The following is a 21,515-nucleotide window of genomic DNA, read 5'->3' on the forward strand; positions in this document are numbered from 1 at the left end:
ACAGTCACCTTAATGGTGAGATTCAAGGGGGACTCACTAAAATCAAGTCTTGTGATGGTGTGGGGGCACTGAAGGAAACAGAGAGCTACATTATATTAAATGTAGCTTATATGCCAGACTTAAATGTCTGGATGCAAAAGTTTTACTGTACAACCAAATTTGCAAAACTAAATTAAATATTTAACAATAACATATTTAAAAACAAAGATGATGTGACTTACCATACGAAAGCGCTGGCAGGTCGATAGAAACACAAACAATTGTCTGACGAAGAAATAATGACGTTAAAACCTGTGGGAAGTGGCTAAAAATGATCAATGATGTGTAAAAAAACAGAAATGGAAATAAAGCGAAAGTTATTAGAACTAGCCGAAATGGTTGTTTAATAGTTGAAAGGAACTGTTTGTGAACTAGAAATGGTGGATTTTTTAGCGGCGGTAGTGTTGAAAGCGGAAAAAAAAATTTTTTTTTGGTTATGGTTTGGAAGTGGGTTACGTATTATTGAGTATATATAGGCGGGATAAAATTGTATAGTAAATTACGGTAAAAAGGAGAAGGTGAATACAAAGTGAACCTACTGGCAAAAACAGAAAGAGAAAATAAGACGACAGAAAAGATTTCAAAATGCAGAAACCATAAAAAAAAAAAAAAAAAAAAATAATCCCCGCTTTCAACACTACCGCCGCTATAAAATCCACCGTTTCTAGTTCACAAACAAGTTTCTTTCACCTATTAAACAACCATTTCGGCTAATTCTAATAACTTTCACTTTATTTCCATTTCCGTTTTTTTACACATCATTGATCGTTTTTAGCCACTTCCCACAGGTTTTAACGTCATTATTTCTTCGTCAGACAATTGTTATGTGTTTCTATCGACCTGCCAGTGCTTTCGCATGGTAAGTCACATCATCTTTGTTTTTAAATATATTTTTCCCGCGTGGAATGTTTCCCTCTATTATATTCATAACAATAACAACAGCTATTTAGGACAAAATCTTTTCTTGACAATCAAACAAGTCAGTACTAATCAGGGGAGGAGGGGGGGGAGAAGAGAGAGGGGGTTGGGGGAGAGGGATGGAGAGAGGGAGAGAGGGGGGAGAGGGAGAGGGGGGGGGGAGAGAGAGAGAGAGAGAGAGAGAGAGAGAGAGAGAGAGAGAGACAGAGAGAGAAAATTTTGTCAATTACAGTGCCAACTACCATGAACGGAAAAAATGTCTTTGGTAAATCCCAGATATGTTTTGGTGTATAATCCCAATCTACAGTAGAAATGGGGGATTCAAATCTGAAAATAAAAAGATGATCCCCCCCCCCCCCCCCCCAAGGGGGTAGGATCGGTGGTGGGTAGGGGATGGCCAGCTTTAGTACAAACAGGTGTCCCCTTTGAAAATATTAACTTTTCTTCTCCAACTTTTTTCATACAATGGATATTTTTAAGATACTTAGTTGTTCCAAGTTAAAGCAAACACCCTGTATAGAAGCGCTATATAAGAGAAATGAACTTGAAAGTAACATTATAGAAAGTTGTGAGGAAATAAACGAAGATGAGATTGGAATATACGATACCGCGAGAAGATAGATTACTATTTACCGTAAAGATAACACACTAAGTTGCAGATGGGCACAATTACAAGAGTCTTACAGATAAGCTTTCGGCCTCAGACTTCATTGAAAAAAGAGAAACGCACACCAATCATTCACACAAGCAAGCAGACCTCCTGCACACATAACCGCCAACTACGGCACCTCAGCTGCTGCACCAGGTGTGATTTTTTAGTTTATTACTTTTTTTCTATTAACTGTGTCAATGATCCATTTTGCAAGCAGTATTCACACTTACCACACTTACCCAACGTACATGCAAAATTATATCATTTCGCGGCACATATTTCAGGAGATACAATGTCGAAAATACACTGAAATGCACGAGTTCATATGTATTACATCTCTGCTGTTAACTCTACTTGTAAAAAATTGTACGACACTGAATGCAAAAACAAAATTATATCATAATGTGGCACACAGTCCAGGAGACATGCTGTCACAGAGATTGAGATGTGAGAAAATGAAACTGTAGGATGTAATTCACTAAGGATATAAATGAAACGTGTGCCAAATATGTTAAAATATATTTTGACATGTGCATACTCTAGCCAAGTCAAGGGTAAAAAAACTCCTCCTAAACCCTTGGATCGATATCAACCAAACTTGGATCTAGACTGAAATAACATGGGGATAAGAACCAGCCACCTTTAGAATTTGAAAGAAAGTATTCCAGTCAACACTGTCAAAGGTGTTGACAGATGTGAAAATTACCAAACTATCAGTTTAATAAGTCACGGCTAAAAAAAACTAACGCGAATTCTTTACAGACGAATGGAAAAACTAGTAGAAGCCGACCCCGGGGAAGATCAGTTTAGATTCCGTAGAAATATTGAACACCTGAGGCAATACTGACGCTATGACTTACCTTAGAAGATAGGCTACAGAAAGGCAAACCTAGGTTTCTAGCATTTGTAGACTTGGAGAAAGCTTTTGACAATGTTGACTGGAATACTCTCTTTCAAATTCTAAAGGTGGCAGGGGTAAAATACTGGGAGCAAAAGGCTATTTACAATTTGTACAGAAACCAGATGGCAGTTATAAGAGTCGAGGGACACGAAAGGGAAGTAGTGGTTGGGAAGGGAGTGAGACAGGGTTGTAGCCTCTCCCCGATGTTATTCAATCTGTATATTGAGCAAGCAGTGAAGGAAATAAAAGAAAAATTTGGAGCAGGTATTCAAATCCATGGAGAAGAAATAAAAACTTTGAGGTTTGCCGATGACATTGTAATTCTGTCAGAGACAGCAAAGGACTTGGAATAGCAGTCGAATGGAATGGATAGTATCCTGAAAGGAGGATATAAGATGAACATCAACAAAAGCAAAACGAGGATAATGGAATGTAGTCGAATTAAGTCGAGTGGTGCTGAGGGAATTAGATTAGGAAATGAGACGCTTAAACTAGTAAAGGAGTTTTGCTATTTGGGGAGCAAAATAACTGATGATGGTCGAAGTAGAGAGGATATAAAATGTAGACTGTCAATGGCAAGGAAAGCGTTTTTGAAGAAGAGGAATTTGTTAACATCGAGTATAGATTTAAGCGTCAGGAAGTCGGTTCTGAAAGTATTTGTATGGAGTTTAGCCATGTATGGAGGTGAAACTTAGACGATAAATGGTTTGGATAAGAAGAGAATAGAAGCTTTCGAAATGTGGTGCTAGAGAAGAATGCTGAAGATTAGATAGGTAGATCATATAACTAATGAGGTATTGAATAGGATTGGGGAGAAGAGAAGTTTGTGGCACAACTAGACTAGAAGAAGGGATCGGTTGGTAGGACATGTTCTGAGACATCAAGGGATCACCAATTTAGTATTAGAGTGCAGCGTGGAGGGTAAAAATCGTCGAGTTAGACCAAGAGATGAATACACCAAGAGATGAATACACCAAGCAGATTCAGAAGGATGTAGGCTGCAGTATGTACTGGGAGATGAAGAAGCTTGCACAGGATAGAGTAGCATGGAGAGCTGCATCAAACCAGTCTCAGGACTGAAGACCACAACAACAACAACAACAACAACAAGAACCAGCATCCTCCAATTGGGGTGGGAGTGATAACTTGGAGACAGACCGGGGAGGAGTGATAACTTGGAGACAGGCAGGGGGATGGGAGAGATGGACAGACAGTGACGGGAATGAGGACACAGACACAGAAATGAGTGAGGAGGGGGGGGAAATGGATGAGAAAAGGGAAGAGATCAACAGAGGTGGAGGGAGGAGAAGGAGGAGATGGACTGGGGGAGAGTGGAGGAGGATGAGGAGGTGGATGGAGAGAGGAGGTGGATGGAGAGACGGTGAGGAAGAAATGAACGGAGAAAGGGAAGAGCAGATGGGTAGCAAAGATGGGGGAGGTGGACAGACAGAGGGGAAGTAGGAGATGGACAGACAGCAAGTAGAGGAGATAAAGGTAGTGAGGAGGAGATAAGCGGCAGGAAGAGCTCAACTCAAAGGGGTGTTGAGGATACAGACAGATTTGCTATTCAAAGTATCATTTATCATTCTTGTTATTTAATATTAAAAACAGACAGCATAAGAACAAATAGCATAGTCTCAAAAGTTGTACGAACTATAGCTACCACCAACCAGAATGTTTGTAATTTGGTCCAACAGCAGTTTTACTTACATTTTCTAATGTGTGGGTGGTGATGGGGTATCTGGGACTGCTTTTACAATAGCAATTGTGCAGCAATCGTATCTCTCTCTTCCAGCCCTCCATCATCAGGGACAACTGCCTCTCCTTCAGCTCGAATTAGCAACTGCGTGGCAATCCTGTCCCTGTTTTCCAGCCCCAGTTTATCATCTCCGATGTCGAGGTCATCCGATTCTTCTTCGTACGATATTAGCAACTGTGCAGCAATCGTGTCCCTCTTTTCCGCCCCTAATTCGTCGTGTCGGATATCGAGGTCAGCCGATTCTTCTTCTCCTGTAGCGTCTTTATAGTGTTTACCTATGTGTGAGAGAGATAATTAAACATTACTAAAGATTTCCAAAAGCATTTGTATATTAAGCTTATATAAGTGAACTCTATAAATGAATAATAGGTATTGTGTTTAGATGCTGACTTGTCCTTTCCCAACACTTAAAACAGCAAAACATGCTAAACATTTAACATTTTGGAGTGATCTTTAATGTATGCCTATTTTCATAATATGCAGGTATAAATATGAAAACTACAAATTAGGCATGAGTTTCAGAAACACTTAAATCTATATGATGACTGTCAGCCAACCACAACACAGGTGACATGTCCACACAGATGTCAGAACAATTTCCGACAAATTCTGCACTATAGTAAGAGATCGAAACGATGATCTACGCCTACATCTGTACTCTGTAAACCACTGTGAAGTGCATAGCAGAGGGTACATGCCACTGTATTGGTAATTTGGGCTTTTCCTCATTCCATTCACATAAGGAGCGTGAGAAAAATGGTAGTTTAAATGCTTTTGTGCAAGCTATAATTAATCTACTGTAACACTCACAATCCTTACGGAAGTGATATGTGTGTGTGTGTGTGTGTGTGGGGGGGGGGGGGGGGGGGGGTAGTAGTATATTCCTGGAGTCATAATTTAAAACCAGTTCTTGAAACTCTGTTAGCAGACTTTCTCAGGACAGTTTCTGTCTGTCAAGTCAATTCTTTCTACACCTGTGACACTCTCCTGCGCATCAAAACAAACCTGTCACCATTTGTGCTGCTCTTCTCTATATACTTTCAATATCCCCCATCTGTCCTATTTGGTGCGAGGCCCACACCCTTGAGCAATATTCTAGGATGAGTCACCCGACTGATTTGTTAACAATCTTCTTTGTAGACTGATGGCATTTCCCTAGTATTTTACTAATAATACAAAGTCTGCTACCTGCCTTACCTACAACTCTGCCTATGTGATTGTTCCACTTCATGTTCCTAATAAGTGTTGCACACAAGTATTTGTACAAGTTTACAGATTCCAACTGTGACTTAATAATATTATATTCACAGAATACCATGTGTTTTGTTTCATTAAGTGCACAATTTTACATTTTTGAACATCTAAAGCAAGTTGCAATCATCGCACCACTTTGAAATCTTATCAAAGTCTGACTAAATATTTGTACAGCTTCATTCAGAATGTAATTTGTTGTGGATAACTGCATTGTTTGCGAAAATTCTGTGTTTACTATTAATATTGTACAAGGTCATTCATAAACAACAAGAACGGAAAAAAAGGAGGAAGAAGAAGAAATTCTAACAATAACTATTATGTAATAAATATTATAGTATCTGTTAAAAATTTGCAGTCCAAACAAATACCAAACTAGAGAAAGCTCTGTAAATAATAGTGAAATTAATATGTAAAAGCATAAGATGTCCAACAAATTTGATATCTATTATGTCAACTTGCATCTCATCTGTGGGGAAAAACACGTGAAGAAAGGAGGATGTACAACAAAATGAGAAACATAAATTACGATCCAGGTGAAAGCACATCTCTACAAACAACTTTTATATGAATACTGAAGCTATAGACAATTTATGTTTTTGTAAGCAAGCAGTGGCGAAAGGAGTGACTTCACTAAATTTATAGAGAAATTTCATCCGAAAACTAAATGCTGGATATGCGAAGAATGTGCTGAAGGGCGTATGTCAGGTATAGACAAGAAAGACAAAATTACTACAGTTCTTATAAAACAAAACGAAAACTTAAAAATAAAATACGACCGAATTCTGATATGTAACCAAGACTGTGCAAACTGAAATTAGTGAAAGTGTGTACTACATATTTAGACACAGTGAAAGAAAAGTAGTGGAAAAATCTGTGAAGTCCACAGGAAAGTGACTATCAGGAAAAGCTGAAGAACTGTACTGGTTATCCAAACTTACAGATTTCAAGTTTTGGGATGGAGCAGAGACGAAAGTAAATCTACAAAATGGTGATGTGAAGAAATGTCGAAGCAATGCTGAATAAAAGCAGTTAATAGCAACAACAAAACAACAATATTGCCAGACAGCCACGGACGAGGACTCGCTGAACCAATAAACCAGCTGCCAAGGTTAAAAGTAATCAGGTCTGTCGAGCTGTGTGCTCCTCTATCAGAAATAGAGAAACTAGCAGATCTGCTGATTGTATTAATTTAAATAAAAATGATATGAATACAATAGAGGGAAACATTCCACGTGGGAAAAATATATCTAAAAACAAAGATGCTGTAACTTACCAAACGAAAGCTTGGTATGTTGATAGAGACAATAACAAACACAAACACACACACAAGTTTCAAGCTTTCGCAACCCAAGGTTGCTTCGTCAGGAAAGAGGGAAGGAGAGGGAAAGACGAAAGGATGTGGGTTTTAAGGGAGAGGGTAAGGAGTCATTCCAATCCCGGGAGCAGAAAGACTTACCTTAGGGGGAAAAAGGGACAGGTATACACTCGCGCGCGCGCGCGCGCACACACACACACACATATCCATCCGCACATATACAGACACAAACAGACAGATGTAAAGGCAAAGAGTTTGGGCAGAGATGTCAGTCGAGGCGGAAGTACAGAGGCAAAGATGTTGTTGAGTGACACGTGATGTACGAGGGGCGTTGAGGCATGGTGGGTAACGAGAAGAGAGGATATATTGAAGGGCAAGTTCCCATCTCTGGAGTTCTGACAGGTTGGTGTCAGTGGGATGTATCCAGATAACCCGGACGGTGTAACACAGTGCCAAGATGTGCTGGCCGTGCACCAAGGCATGTTTAGCCACAGGGTGATCCTCATTACCAACAAACACTGTCTGCCTGTGTTCGTTCATGCGAATGGACAGTTTGTTGCTGGTCATTCCCACATAGAATGCATCACAGTGTAGGCAGGTCAGTTGGTAAATCACGTGGGTGCTTTCACATGTGGCTCTGCCTTTGATCGTGTACACCTTCCGGGTTACAGGACTGGAGTAGGTGGTGGTGGGAGGGTGCACAGGACAGGTTTTACACCGGCGGCGGTTACAAGGGTAGGAGCCAGAGGGTAGGGAAGGTGGTTTGGAGATTTCATAGGGATAAACAGAGAGGTTACGAAGGTTAGGTGGACGGCGGAAAGACACTCTTGGTGTATTGGGGAGGGTTTCGTGAAGGATGGATCTCATTTCAGGGCAGGATCTGATGAAGTCGTATCCCTGCTGGAGAGCCACATTCAGAATCTGATCCAGTCCCAAAAAGTATCCTGTCACAAGTGGGGCACTTTTGGGGTTCTTCTGTGGGAGGTTCTGGGTTTGAGGGGATGAGGGAGTGGCTCTGGTTATTTCCTTCTGTACCAGGTCGGGAGGGTAGTTGCAGGATGCAAAAGCTGTTTTCAGGTTGTTGGTGTAATGGTTCAGGGATTCGGGTTTGGAGCAGATTCGTTTGCCACGAAGACCTAAGCTGTAGGGAAGGGGCCGTTTGATATGGAATGGGTGGCAGCTGTCATAATGGAGGTACTGTCACTTGTTGGTGGGTTTGATGTGAACGGATGTGTGAAGCTGGCCATTGGACAGATGGAGGTCAACGTCGAGGAAAGTGGCATGGGATTTGGAGTAGGACCAGGTGAATCTGATGGAACCAAAGGAGGTTGGAGAGGAAATTCTGGAGTTGTTCTTCACTGTGAGTCCAGATCATGAAGATGTCATCAATAAATCTGTACCAAACTTTGGGTTGGCAGGCCTGGGTAACCAAGAAAGACATCAACCACTTTCTCAAATGCCTGGAATCCTTACCCAATCTGGTACCCCCGTAAACCATCCTTGTAACCATTGATGCCACTTCCCTATACACAAATATCCCGCACGTCCAGGGCCTTGCTGTGATGGAGCACTTCCTTTCACGCCGATCTCCTGCCACCCTACCTAAAAACCTCTGTCCTCATTACCTTAGCCAGCTTCATCCTAACTCACAACTTCTTCACTTTTGAAGGTCTGACATACCAACAATTAAAGGGAACAGCCATGGGCACAAGGATGGCCCCCTCGTACACCAACCTATCTATGGTTCGCTTAGAGGAAGATTTCTTGGTTTCCCAGGCCTGCCAACCCCCTAAGGTAAGTCTTTCCGCTACCCGGATTGGAATGACTCCTTACCTTCTCCCTTAAAACCCACATCCTTTCATCTTTCCCTTTTTCCTGATGAAGCAAACATGGGTTGCGAAAGCTTGATATTTGTGGGCATGTTTGTGTGTTTTTTATTGTGTCTATCGACCAGCGCTTTCCCGTTTGGTAAGTCACAGCATCTTTAAATCTGTCACTCAATCTAATCTAGTGGTAAGACATCTTTTTTAGTCAAAATGTGTCTGGACATAAGATCAAGACACTCGCACAACAGTGCGATATTTCTTGGGGAACAGGTTTTAGTAAATTTATTTATTAGATATAATACCTCTGCACCCTCTAGTGCTTCAGTCTAACGATTTTTTTCTGTGGGCAAAGACACTAATTTTTGCCTCCTAGACTAAGCTCCCCATGGATGAAAACTTTAACATACGCATCTTATATCAAATACTATCTGATTCTCCTGTGATTTAATATTGATTGCTCATTTTACTACACCCACAACAAAGTATATAATTATGAGTTAACGATTAATTTAAACTTTCAATAAATCGCCTGTGAAGTAATGCTTTAACATTTAATGAATCCAAGCTTTTTAGTAATGGATTAATCATTAGCAGAGTTAATTCTTTGATTAACACTGCCCAGCTATGCCATACAGGTACGATTTCCGAGCACGGTCCAGTGTAAACAAGGAAGTAACAGTTGCAAGTAATATTTCACCTAGCATTTGCTATCATTTCAGAAACACTGAAATTACGGACATAAACAGTATTGATTGCAGATTTCATACTGAATACACCACATATAAACAAACTGAGCAAATGGCTGATAGCTGAAAGAAGGATCCTATATTGTATGATTATATGATAACGGAACAAACACTGGTAGCAGTTACTTCTGTAAAATATCTGGGAGTATGCGTACGGAACAATTTGAAGTGGAATGATCATATAAAATTAATTGTTGGTAAGGCGGGTACCAGGTTGAGATTCATTGGGAGAGTCCTTAAAAAATGTAGTCCATCAACAAAGGAGGTGGCTTACAAAACATTTGTTCGACCTATACTAATTTCGTCACAGGGTTATTTGGTAACCGTGATAGCGTTACGGAGATGTTTAGCAAACTCAAGTGGCAGACTCTGCAAGAGAGGCGCTCTGCATCGCGGTGTAGCTACTTATACCTCCCGAGGAGATCACGAATGTAAAATTAGAGAGATTCAAGCGCGCACGGAGGCTTTTAGACAGTTGTTCTTCCCGCGAACCATACGCGACTGGAACAGAAATGGGAGGTAATGACAGTGGCATGTAAAGTGCCCTCCGCCACACACCGTTGGGTGGCTTGCGGAGTATAAATGTAGATGTAGACTACTACATCATCCGCTAATCTTGTGACTTAGGTTGACACAAGCAAACGCCTAGATAACAAAAATATTACCAAGACTGCAGAAAATATCTTCACACCATGATAACTTGCAGTACAAGTTGATGGTGTGCAAATAGTGAAGCAGTCGGCATTGGAAACCTCATCAAAAGTTTGTCTACTTGGGACGAGAGAAATGACAGTTCCATCCCCCTTCCATGATCTTTTTACTAAAGGGTTATAGGAAACAATCAGTAAAATAAGTACAAGGGGGGATAAAAGCTTCATCAGATGAAAACAGACAGTCCATAAAAAATGAACTTTTGTACTTGCAGGTAGCCATAGGAAACATGAGAACAGGATTAAGACCTACTGTTCTCTGAATAACAGAGCATTGGCTCGGAGATATGAAATTAAGTGTATTACTACTGATAAGTACAAATAAATATCACACTTTTGCAGAAAACAGTTGAAAAAAATGGAGGCAGTTGATATTTGTAAGGGATGAGATAAAATGTCCAATAACTGCAATTCCCATGGACTGTTATACTCTAGGAATGCACTCTGAATGCAGTGGTGTGAAAATTGAGCCACAAGATTTAACTGTGTTTCAACATCTGTATACAGGACACCTTGTGGTAACTTCAGTAGAATCAAAGAGGATGGGGGCACAAAATGTGTCACCATTTGTTTCATACATGATTTGTAAGCGTTACGAAATGACGTCAAATTCATGATACCATCACTAGGAGCCTAGTGAGTACAACACAGTCAACTAACAATGCCACAGCAATTGGCGATTGTGTTCCTTTATGACGAAATGAAAAGTCCTGTTGTAACTCGGAAACGGTTTCGACAGAAATTTAACACACGGTGGGCCCCTTGCACGAGAATCATTCACAGGCTGCACAATCAATTTGTAAAGGAGTGATCAATATAGAAATCCTGTTTGTTCACCAGAGAATATTCAAGTAGTACAAATTGCTCTGCAAATAGTGCAGAAAGGCACCAGTGCAATTCTAGACGCTCCGTTCAACAGATTTTTAAAAATGACCTCTGGGTGTACCCAAAGAAGATGAACTCTGCTCAGAATCTCACTGCAGAACACAGGCAGTTGAAACTAGTGTTTTCCTGGTGGGTGGATGATAGGGAACAAACTCTCAAGAACATTTGGTTTGCAAATGAGGCACATTTTCATTTGGACGGTGTGGTTAACAAACAAAATGTATGTGTTTGGGCTACCAGAAATCCACATATGCTTCGCAAAAGCACAAATGCTTTGCGAACGACAACATTCTGCTCCGGGGATTTGTGTGGTCGCAATTTCTAATCACAGACTTATTGGATCTTTTTTCTCTGAAGAAACTGTGAACCAGTCGTGATATTTGAGCATGATCTGCAATAATTTCTTTCCACAGCTTCTTGTTACTGCATTGCCCTTCAACATACAATGGTTCTTGCAAGATGAAGCAAGCCACATACTGCAAACACTGTGTCAGATTTCTTACACGAGCATTTCAAGATGAGGGTCATTTCGCTGAGATTTCCAGGTCATTTCAATGACAGACAATTTTGGCCCTCAACAGTACAGACCTCAACCTGTGTGACTTCTTTCTTTGGGGATACCTAAAGGAAATAATTTTCTCAAAACGTCCCCATCTAATGGAGCACAGATACCTTATTCTTCAAGGTCACATCGAAATCATGGAAGATGTGCCGTAGGGTAATCGCTAACACTGGTATTTGTATGAGGGAAGTTAGGAATTGAAATGGTGGACATGTTGAGCATGTACTGAGTTAGGCCTATAAAAATTCTCCACTGAGTTTTCCACAGTAGCGTATGTTGCTTTGAGTTTGTCTTGGCAGTAAAGGGTTTATTCAAAAACAAAATGGTGACATTCCTTGTACCCCTGGACAAATCGTGGACAGTGAACTATCATACTTCTGGAAGAATAAACTAATTTTATGTAGGGACTTGACGTTTAAATCCTCACACACAATATTCAAAGAAGAGCTGGACATATTAATTACAACATGTGGTTTTCAAAATATTGTTCAAAGTTTTTTTATGAGAATAAGCAAGAGTACACTGTCCTGTCATTAATTTTATAATTACAAATGTTGAATCCAATAGGAACACAAGCCTGACAAACAAAATGAGTCTATCAGATCACAACTCACAAATTATAATTACAAAAGTGCTGTGAAGGTAAATACTTGTTACCAATGCTACTATGCTACTATTTTTCTTACAGACACATTAGCATATCTAAGACAAAGTTTTAAAAAAAGGAAAACACTGGACAGAATTGTACCTTTCTGATAATATAAATAATAAATATAAGATTAGCTACAGAAGAGTGGCTACCAACTAAAATGAGGACAGTGAAGAGAAAAAGGGGCAGAAAGGGGGACGACATGAGCCACAGTTGATGGAGAGTCTACTTGTACCCTGTAAAAATCTGAAACAGCTTTACAGTATTAGCAAGGATCCACACAGGCTTGACCACTTTGAAGAATATTATACATATTATAAGAATATTTACAATACGAAACTAAAATCAGGGGCGGAGGGGGGCAGTTTGAGCGAAACAACATTGCTCAGCCATTGAACAAAGTCAGGAACACATGGAATATAATTAACAGAGAAACAAGGAAATCATCGCACAATATTAGAAAAAGCCCAGAGCTCAAAGTAAACAATAGAGTAATCAAAGATCCTATAGCTATTGGAAACACTTTCAACAAATACTTTACATACATATGCCGAAGAATTACGCAAAACAACAAAAGTGATCCTCTGCAAGCCCTACGGCAGCCTAAAATTAAGCAAGAATCCTCCATCAACTCGTGTTATTTATATATGAACAGAGGAGGAGATAATAAAGTGATAAGGAAATTAGATGATAAAACTGTCACTGACACTAACGGGATTTCAAACAAACTTTTTAACGACAATGATAGAGCCAAACCGCTTCACCACATAGTTAATCCGTGTCTAAAAGAAACTAGATTTCCAAAGATACAAAATTGTTAACGCTTTTGTGGCCACTTGATGACAATTTGCCTGTTGGCTTCATTCTCAAGTTCTACGGCCAATTTTTCTGATTTTCACCATTTGTGCTGGCGAAACGACAGGAAAAAAAAGGCAAAAGGATGTTGGCCAACGAACCTAACGGAATAGAACAAGGTCCGAATCTATGCGTCTGGTCTTAAGCATGTCATATATTGAGTAAACAGGTTGCCACAAGTTTCCCAAAGTGAAATTCCCAGATATTTCTATGATTTCCAGACAAGTTTTAGCATTTTTCCCTGACAGATTTTGAGGTCTCAAGGGTAAGTGAAGACATAAGTTGACAAAAAAACTTCTACATTTCTCCCCCACGTGAGCAAAAATCGTGAGTACTAACATCAAAATCTTTTGTAATGAACGAGACTACTGTTGTTACTTTATTTCAATAAAACGAAACACATCTGGTAACAAAATTGCATATTTTCTTGGAGTCACAAGACAGATTTAAAATACCTTCACCGATTTCAGAAACATCCTCAGAAAAAAGTAGGCCTCTTGAAAGAAGTGTATAAGGCAGGGAAGAATTGCGTAAACCACCACTATAGGTGACCACCAATAAAATGTTTGTTTTACTATATTTGTTATTGTTGTTTATTACCACTGTGCTAAGTCTATTATTTTACAGGTATTGTGTGGCTTTTCTTTCGAGAAATACAGGGTGTCCCAGCTATCTTGTCCACCCAAAATATCTCTGGAACAATAACAGCTATTGGAAAATGACTTTCACCGGTATCAATGTAGGGCTGGGGCCCATGAATGTACATATTTGGAAACATTCTAAAACGAAAGCATATGTGTTTTTTAACACAAACTTATGTTTTTTTTAAATGGACCTCCTATATTTTTTCTTCAGCAATCCATAGCATGACAAAGCACATACACAATGGCGGTGGTTGCATCGCAATATTCCCATTACATCCCGAGATATTAAGACGCGAAGTTGACGCTTGAAACACCCGACATGCGCTGCTAGCGCACGTCCTGAGGCTCAGGCGCGAACCCCATGCTGCCCGTAATCGCGATGTGATTGACATGCGTAATCACACTTCCATACTTATCAAGAGGTCCGAAACGAATAATATGGTCTGCTGCGCGATTACGGGCAGCATGGGGTTCACGCCTGAGCCTCAGGATGCGCGCTAGCAGCGCATGTCGGGTGCTTCAAGCGTCAACTTCGCGTCTTAATATCTCGGGATGTAATGGGAATATTGCAATGCAACCAACACCATCGTGTATGTGCTTTGTCATGCTATGGATTGCTGAAGAAAAAATATAGGAGGTCCATTAAAAAAAAAAAAAAAAAAAAAAAAAAAGTTTGTGTTAAAAAACACATATGCTTTCGTTTTAGAATGTTTCCAAATATGTGCATTCATGGGCCCCAGCCCTACATTGATACCGATGAAAGTCGTTTTCCAATAGCTGTTATTGTTCCAGAGATATTTTGGGAGGACAAGATAGTTGGGACACCCTGTATATGAGTACATGGCATACAAACTGCCAGTGACTGCCACAATTTTCTTCTTCTTATCGTCCATACTTTCTAATATATAAATTACTTTTGGAGTGCCAAAATGTAATGCAATAAATAAAATGTCTGTGAAACACTGCACTGTACAATGTACTTGCAGTGAGAGAGTCAACATTCCTGAAATCCATCGCCCGTGGATTCTGGCCTGCCGAGGAGCACCTCGGTCCCGGGTCCACGGATAAAACACGAAAATTCGCCACATTATGCCACACACAAACAGATCCAGCCTGTGAACAGACAAGTGAGACTAGATCCGGCGGGCAGGGCCTGCACATTAGCGGGAAATGACGGGCTTCAGGTCGCCAGGCCCGATCCTTTACAGATATCTGCAAAAATGGCCAGCTATTTTGACCCATCACAGGATTCCACTCGTCTGGCCAGCTATTCGTGTGTTACAGACAGCATGTCGATGAAATGACACCGTGGTGATCAATCCGTGCAACAGATAACTTGCGCAAATACTCTCAGAATCGATACTAATGTGGATAGGTAGCACCATAAAGATGATCGCTGGGCCACGAACAGGCACGTAGAAAAGATAATCACACTCTCACAGCTACATTTTCGGCCCTAGCCTTTGTCAGAAACTGAGAGCACACACATTCATACGATCACTCAGACAACCTGTGGCCCCGTGACCGTCGTCTCCAGCCACTGCATCGAAAATATCCGAGAATCAAATCCAAACAAACCACTTGTCATGCCTCACTGCCTCTCGTCGGCAGCTGCTCGACTAGCGACAAGATGTGGTGGCAGCCCTGCAAGCTGAGGGAAGTGATAGGAAGTGGAGGGGCAGTAATAATGAGGGAGTACAGAAGCGGCGCGCGTACTCAGCTGCCCCCTGCCAGCGACGATGCGTGGCACCTCAGTAAACAAACCATTTCATCTACTGAGACAAAAACAAGATTTTTCCAGTGTTTTTTCAAATTACCCTGACACATTTGAAATTCTCTGATATTCCCTGATTTCCAGAACTTGTGGCAAACCTGGTTACTAAGACAACCGTAGGTAACATTTAATAACAGGCCACAAGATAGATCATTACGGTTTGTAATGGTACTTGAATTACGTAACCATTACGGCACCTCGTCTGAACCTCTCGATACCAGTAATATTCTACTGTGTTTCTGTTAACTACTTAACATATTTCTGAGGCAACATTCAGATTTGATTTCATTTGTGATACATTGATATGTTTATATTGCAATAATATTATTCTTATGTGTATTCTTTCTTTTGCTACTATGATCTTTGACGTACTTGTAGCTCTGATTTTTGGGTGCGTAAGTGATTATTAGTTAGTTAGTTAGTTAGTTAGTTAAGTTGTTAGAGAGTCGGACCTCGGGGGTCTTGGACGTCATGTTGGAAAGACGCATATTATAATTGGCTTATAAACTGTGAGAGAGATGTTTTCAAGTATGTTTTGTATTGTGAAGTGATGTTTTGTGTTTATGTGATATTGCAATAAAAGCAATTAAAAGGAAGTGTAACTTAATTTCGGAGTGCTGATTATTTTTTTACATCACCATTGTCCAGCAAAAGTGTAATCTTCAAGGATGGTTTGTGAAGCGCAACTACATAACTCTTGAATATAGCAGGATAATACCTAGGCCTCTTTGCATCCGAGCTTGGAATCATAACCACCTAGATTTTGAACGATTGAGCCATGATTTTACAACGAGATCAGCGTGGGAAACACAAAAAGATGAGTGCCTAGTTTTTTGATTATTACATGAAATGACTTTATTAACTGTGCTCTAATGACACCTGCCACATAATATGACTGTTGTTGCCCGAAAATGCAGTATTTAGCAGCATGAGCAACACCACAATCGTTATTAAAATTTTGACCTTTGTTGTGGTAGGGTTGTTAGAAGTCGAAAATAAACATAAAAAACATGTGAAATATTTCAGTCAAGTAATAAAATGAAATTAATGCGACAACTGTGGATGAATACAATGTACAAAAAAAGGGAAAAAAAAGCTAATAAAGCTAAGACCGTTCTAGAGGAACCAAAAGACCTAAAAAAATCACGCACATTAATTGCTCTAAAATAAACCAAATTAAAATATCACAAAAATACAAAATTGGAATTGAATAATTCCATTGACCCACGTAGGCCAAACAAAGACTGTGGAACCAGATCCCCCTACAATACAACAAAATCACTGAAAAACTAACAGTCAGAAATCCTTCCAGAATATTGTTGTTGTGGTCTTCAGTCTGACGAATGGTTTAATGCAATTCTCCATGCTTCTGTAGGTACGAGCCTCATCATCTCCGAATAACTACTGCAACCCACATCCTTCTGAATCTGCTTACTGCATTTATCTCTTGATCTCCATCTATGATTTTTACCCCCACCAGCACTTCCCTCCAGTACTAAATTAATGATAGTGCCAGTCTCATCGTAACTGCAGTCTGCTTCACATCTCCTGTGCAGCAAGCTTCGTAAATTTAAGTATTAACTGTGTTTTTCTTACTTGTCACTTCTTTTTCCGTATGTTTTTGTTCTTTGGAAGCTTTAATTTTCGAGTACTACTAATAGTGTTTCATAGATTTCGTGTTTGTTTTGAATACAGTCCAGAGACAGTTAGTGCTTATTTTCATTGTTTCCAACAAGAAGCGTCTAGTAACCACAGTTTAGTCAGCTATCAGCTGCCTTTAGTGAATTAGCAGTCTAGTTAAAAGTTGATTACTTAAATCTCTACAGTAAATTGTTGATTTCTTAGGATGGATAGGATGTGCGACTGCTGTGTACGGACGCAGGAGGAGCTGGCCACTGTTCGCGAACAACCGAACGTGCTGATGGCGGCAGTCAGCCATCTTCAGGCTGCTGCCTCGGAGTGTAGTGGCAGTGGGGAGTCTGGTGCGTCACATGGTACACCCCAGGTGTTACATGCTTCACCCACTGTCCCAGTTGTCGAGATATCTTCACGGGTACCGGGCGCGGTTGGGCCAACCTCTCCCCAAGGGGAGTGGCGGGTTCAGCGGCGTTCACGAGGGAGGGTCAATGTGGAGGCTGGCCGTGTGGCATCGCCCGCTCTGCCTGTGAGTGGACATGAGGCCGCTCCTTCAGCCAGGTCCGAGCAGGCACATGGGGGGAGGGGTTTATTAGTGATTAGGAGCTCCAACTTTAGGCGGGTGATGGAGCCCCTTAGGGAAATAGCGGAAAGGTCGGGGGAGAAGGCAAGTGTTCACTCTGTCTGCTTGCAGGGGGGTCTAATCCGAGATGTGGAGGAGGCCCTGCCGGCGGCGATAGAGAGCACTGGGTGCACCCGACTGCAAATTGTTGCTCGTGTCGGCACCAATGTCTCCTGCCGTCTGGGTTCAGAGGTCATCCTCAGTTCGTACAGGCAGAAAGCCTCGCTCACAGGGTGGAATCTGAGCTAACTATTTGTAGTGTCGTTCCCAAAACCGATCGCGCTCCTCTGGTTTGGCGCCGAGTGGAAGGCTTAAACCAGAGGCTCAGACGATTCTGCGGAGATCTGGGGGTGCAAATTTCTCGACCTCTGCTATCAGGTGGAGAAATGTAGGGTCCCCCCTGAATAGATCAGAAATGCACTACATGCAAGAAGCGGCTACAAGGGTGGCGGAGTACGTGTGGAGTGCACATGTGGGTTTTTTAGGTTAGAGAATTCCCTCCATAGACCCGACAAGACGCCTCCTGAGACACGACAAGGTAGTAGCAGGCAAAACACAACAGGGAATAATGACAATATTAATGTGGTAATAGTAAGCTGCAGGAGCGTCTACAGAAAGGCCCCAGAACTGCTCTCATTAATAAACGGTCACAATGCCTACATAGAACAAGGGACGGAAAGTTGTCTGAAATCAGATGTAAACAGCAATGAAATTCTAAACTCACATTGGAATGTATACCTCAGACAGGCTGGACAGTGAAGGAAGAGGCATGTTTAAAGCAATAAAAAGTGCAATATTATCGAAGGAAATTGATGGAGATCCGAAATGTGAAATAATGTGGGTAAAGGTCACGGTTAAAGCAGGCTCAGTCATGGTAATTGGCTGTCTCTATAGGCCCACTCGCTCAGCAGCTATTGTGGCAGAACACCAGAAGGTAAATTTGGAAAATATTTCGAGTAGATTTCCCGGTCATGTTATAGTTTTGGGTGGAGATTTTAATTTACCAGATATAGACTGGGAGCAACGTTTATAACAAGTGGCAGGGACAAAGATTCCAATGAAATTTTTTTAAGTGCATTATCTGAAAACTACCTTGAGCAGTTAAACAGAGAACCGACTCATGGCGATAACATATTAGACCTTCTGGTGACAAACAGACCCGAACTATTTGAAACAGTTAATGCAAAAGAGGGAACCAGGGATCATAAAGAGTTTACTGCATCGATTATTTCAGCTGCAAATAGAAATATTAAAAAAGGTAGGAAAATTTTTCTGTTTAGCAAAAGTGACGAAAAGCAGATTTCAGTGTACTTGATGGCTCAAAACAAAAGTTTTATCTCAAGTGCAGATAGTGCTGTGGATGAGTGGACAAGGTTCAAAACCATCGCACAATATGCATTAAATGAGTATGTGCCAAGCAAGATCATAAGAGATGGAAAAGAGCCACCATAGTACAACAACTGAGTTAGAAAACTGCTGCAGAAGCAAAGGGAACTTCACAGCAAACATAAACATAGCCAAAGCCTTGCAGACAAACAAAAATTACACAAAGCGAAATGTAGTGTGAGGAGGGCTATGCGAGAGGTGTTCAACGAATTCGAAAGTAAACTTCTATCTACTGACGTGGCAGAAAATCCTAAGAAATTTTGGTCTTATATCAAAGCAGTAGGTGGATCAAATCAAAATGTCCAAACACACTGTGACCAAAATGGTACTTAAACAGAGGATGACAGACTAAAGGCCAAAATACTAAATGTCTTTTTCCAAAGCTGTTTCACAGAGGAAGACTGCACTGTAGTTCCTTCTCTAGATTGTTGCACAAATGACAAAATGGTAGATATCGAAATAGATGACAGAGAGATAGAAAAACCATTAAAATACTCAAAAGAGGAAAGGCCGCTGGACCCAATGGGATACCAGTTCGATTTTACACAGAGTATGCGAAGGAACTTGCCCCCCTTCTTGCAGCGGTGTACCGTAGGTCTCTAGAAGAGCGTAGCGTTCCAAAGGATTGGAAAAGGGCTCAGGTCACCCCCATTTTCAAAAAGGGATGTCGACCTATATCTCTAACGTCAATCAGTTGTAGACTTTTGGAACACGTATTATGTTCGAGTATAATGACTTTTCTGGAGACTAGAAGTTTACTCTGTAGCAATCAGCACGGGTTTAGAAAAAGACCATTGCTATTCACAATATACACTCCTGGAAATTGAAATAAGAACACCGTGAATTCATTGTCCCAGGAAGGGGAAACTTTATTGACACATTCCTGGGGTCAGATACATCACATGATCACACTGACAGAACCACAGGCACATGGACACAGGCAACAGAGCATGCACAATGTCGGCACTAGTACAGTGTATATCCACCTTTCGCAGCAATGCAGGCTGCTATTCTCCCATGGAGACGATCGTAGAGATGCTGGATGTAGTCCTGTGGAACGGCTTGCCATGCCATTTCCACCTGGCGCCTCAGCTGGACCAGCGTTCGTGCTGGACGTGCAGACCGCGTGAGACGACGCTTCATCCAGTCCCAAACATGCTCAATGGGGGACAGATCCGGAGATCTTGCTGGCCAGGGTAGTTGACTTACACCTTCTAGAGCACGTTGGGTGGCACGGGATACATGCGGACGTGCATTGTCCTGTTGGAACAGCAAGTTCCCTTGCCGGTCTAGGAATGGTAGAACAATGGGTTCGATGACGGTTTGGATGTACCGTGCACTATTCAGTGTCCCCTCAACGATCACCAGTGGTGTACGGCCAGTATAGGAGATCGCTCCCCACACCATGATGCCGGGTGTTGGCCCTGTGTGCCTCGGTCGTATGCAGTCCTGATTGTGGCGCTCACCTGCACGGCGCCAAACACGCATACGACCATCATTGGCACCAAGGCAGAAACGACTCTCATCGCTGAAGAAGACACGTCTCCATTCGTCCCTCCATTCACGCCTGTCGCGACACCAGTGGAGGCGGGCTGCACGATGTTGGGGCGTGAGCGGAAGATGGCCTAACGGTGTGCGGGACCGTAGCCCAGCTTCATGGAGACGGTTGCGAATGGTCCTCGCCGATACCCCAGGAGCAACAGTGTCCCTAATTTGCTGGGAAGTGGCGGTGCGGTCCCCTACAGCACTGCGTAGGATCCTACGGTCTTGGCGTGCATCCGTGCGTCGCTGCGGTCTGGTCCCAGGTCGACGGGCACGTGCACCTTCCGCCGACCACTGGCGACAACATCGATGTACTGTTGAGACCTCACGCCCCACGTGTTGAGCAATTCGGCAGTACGTCCACCCGGCCTCCCGCATGCCCACTATACACCCTCGCTCAAAGTCCGTCAACTGCACATACGGTTCACATCCACGCTGTCACGGCATGCTACCAGTGTTAAAGACTGCGATGGAGCTCCGTATGCCACGGCAAACTGGCTGACACTGACGGCGGCGGTGCACAAATGCTGCGCAGCTAGCGCCATTCGACGGCCAACACCGCGGTTCCTGGTGTGTCCGCTGTGCCGTGCGTGTGATCATTGCTTGTACAGCCCTCTCGCAGTGTCCGGAGCAAGTATGGTGGGTCTGACACACCGGTGTCAATGTGTTCTTTTTTCCATTTCCAGGAGTGTATATAAATGGCCTTGTGTATAACATCGGAAGTTCACTGAGGCTTTTTGCGGATGATGCTGTAGCATACCGAGAGGTTGTAACAATGGAAAATTGTACTGAAATGCAGGAGGATCTGCAACAAAATGACGCATGGTGCAAGGAATGGCAA

General features: G+C 41.9%; 1 protein-coding gene across 1 annotated transcript in view; it reads right to left on the reverse strand.

Annotated features, from left to right (window-relative positions):
- LOC124720472 (putative nuclease HARBI1) overlaps nucleotides 1–21,515 on the reverse strand; it is a 49,159-nt gene that overhangs the window by 4,661 nt on the left and 22,983 nt on the right. Inside the window, exon 5 of the mRNA XM_047245831.1 lies at nucleotides 4,221–4,544. Coding sequence (XP_047101787.1) covers nucleotides 4,264–4,544 — 281 coding nt within the window. The 3' untranslated portion in view covers nucleotides 4,221–4,263. The remainder of the gene's footprint in view (nucleotides 1–4,220; nucleotides 4,545–21,515) is intronic.

Source organism: Schistocerca piceifrons, chromosome 11, assembly GCF_021461385.2.
Source record: "Schistocerca piceifrons isolate TAMUIC-IGC-003096 chromosome 11, iqSchPice1.1, whole genome shotgun sequence".
Taxonomy (NCBI): domain Eukaryota; kingdom Metazoa; phylum Arthropoda; class Insecta; order Orthoptera; family Acrididae; genus Schistocerca; species Schistocerca piceifrons.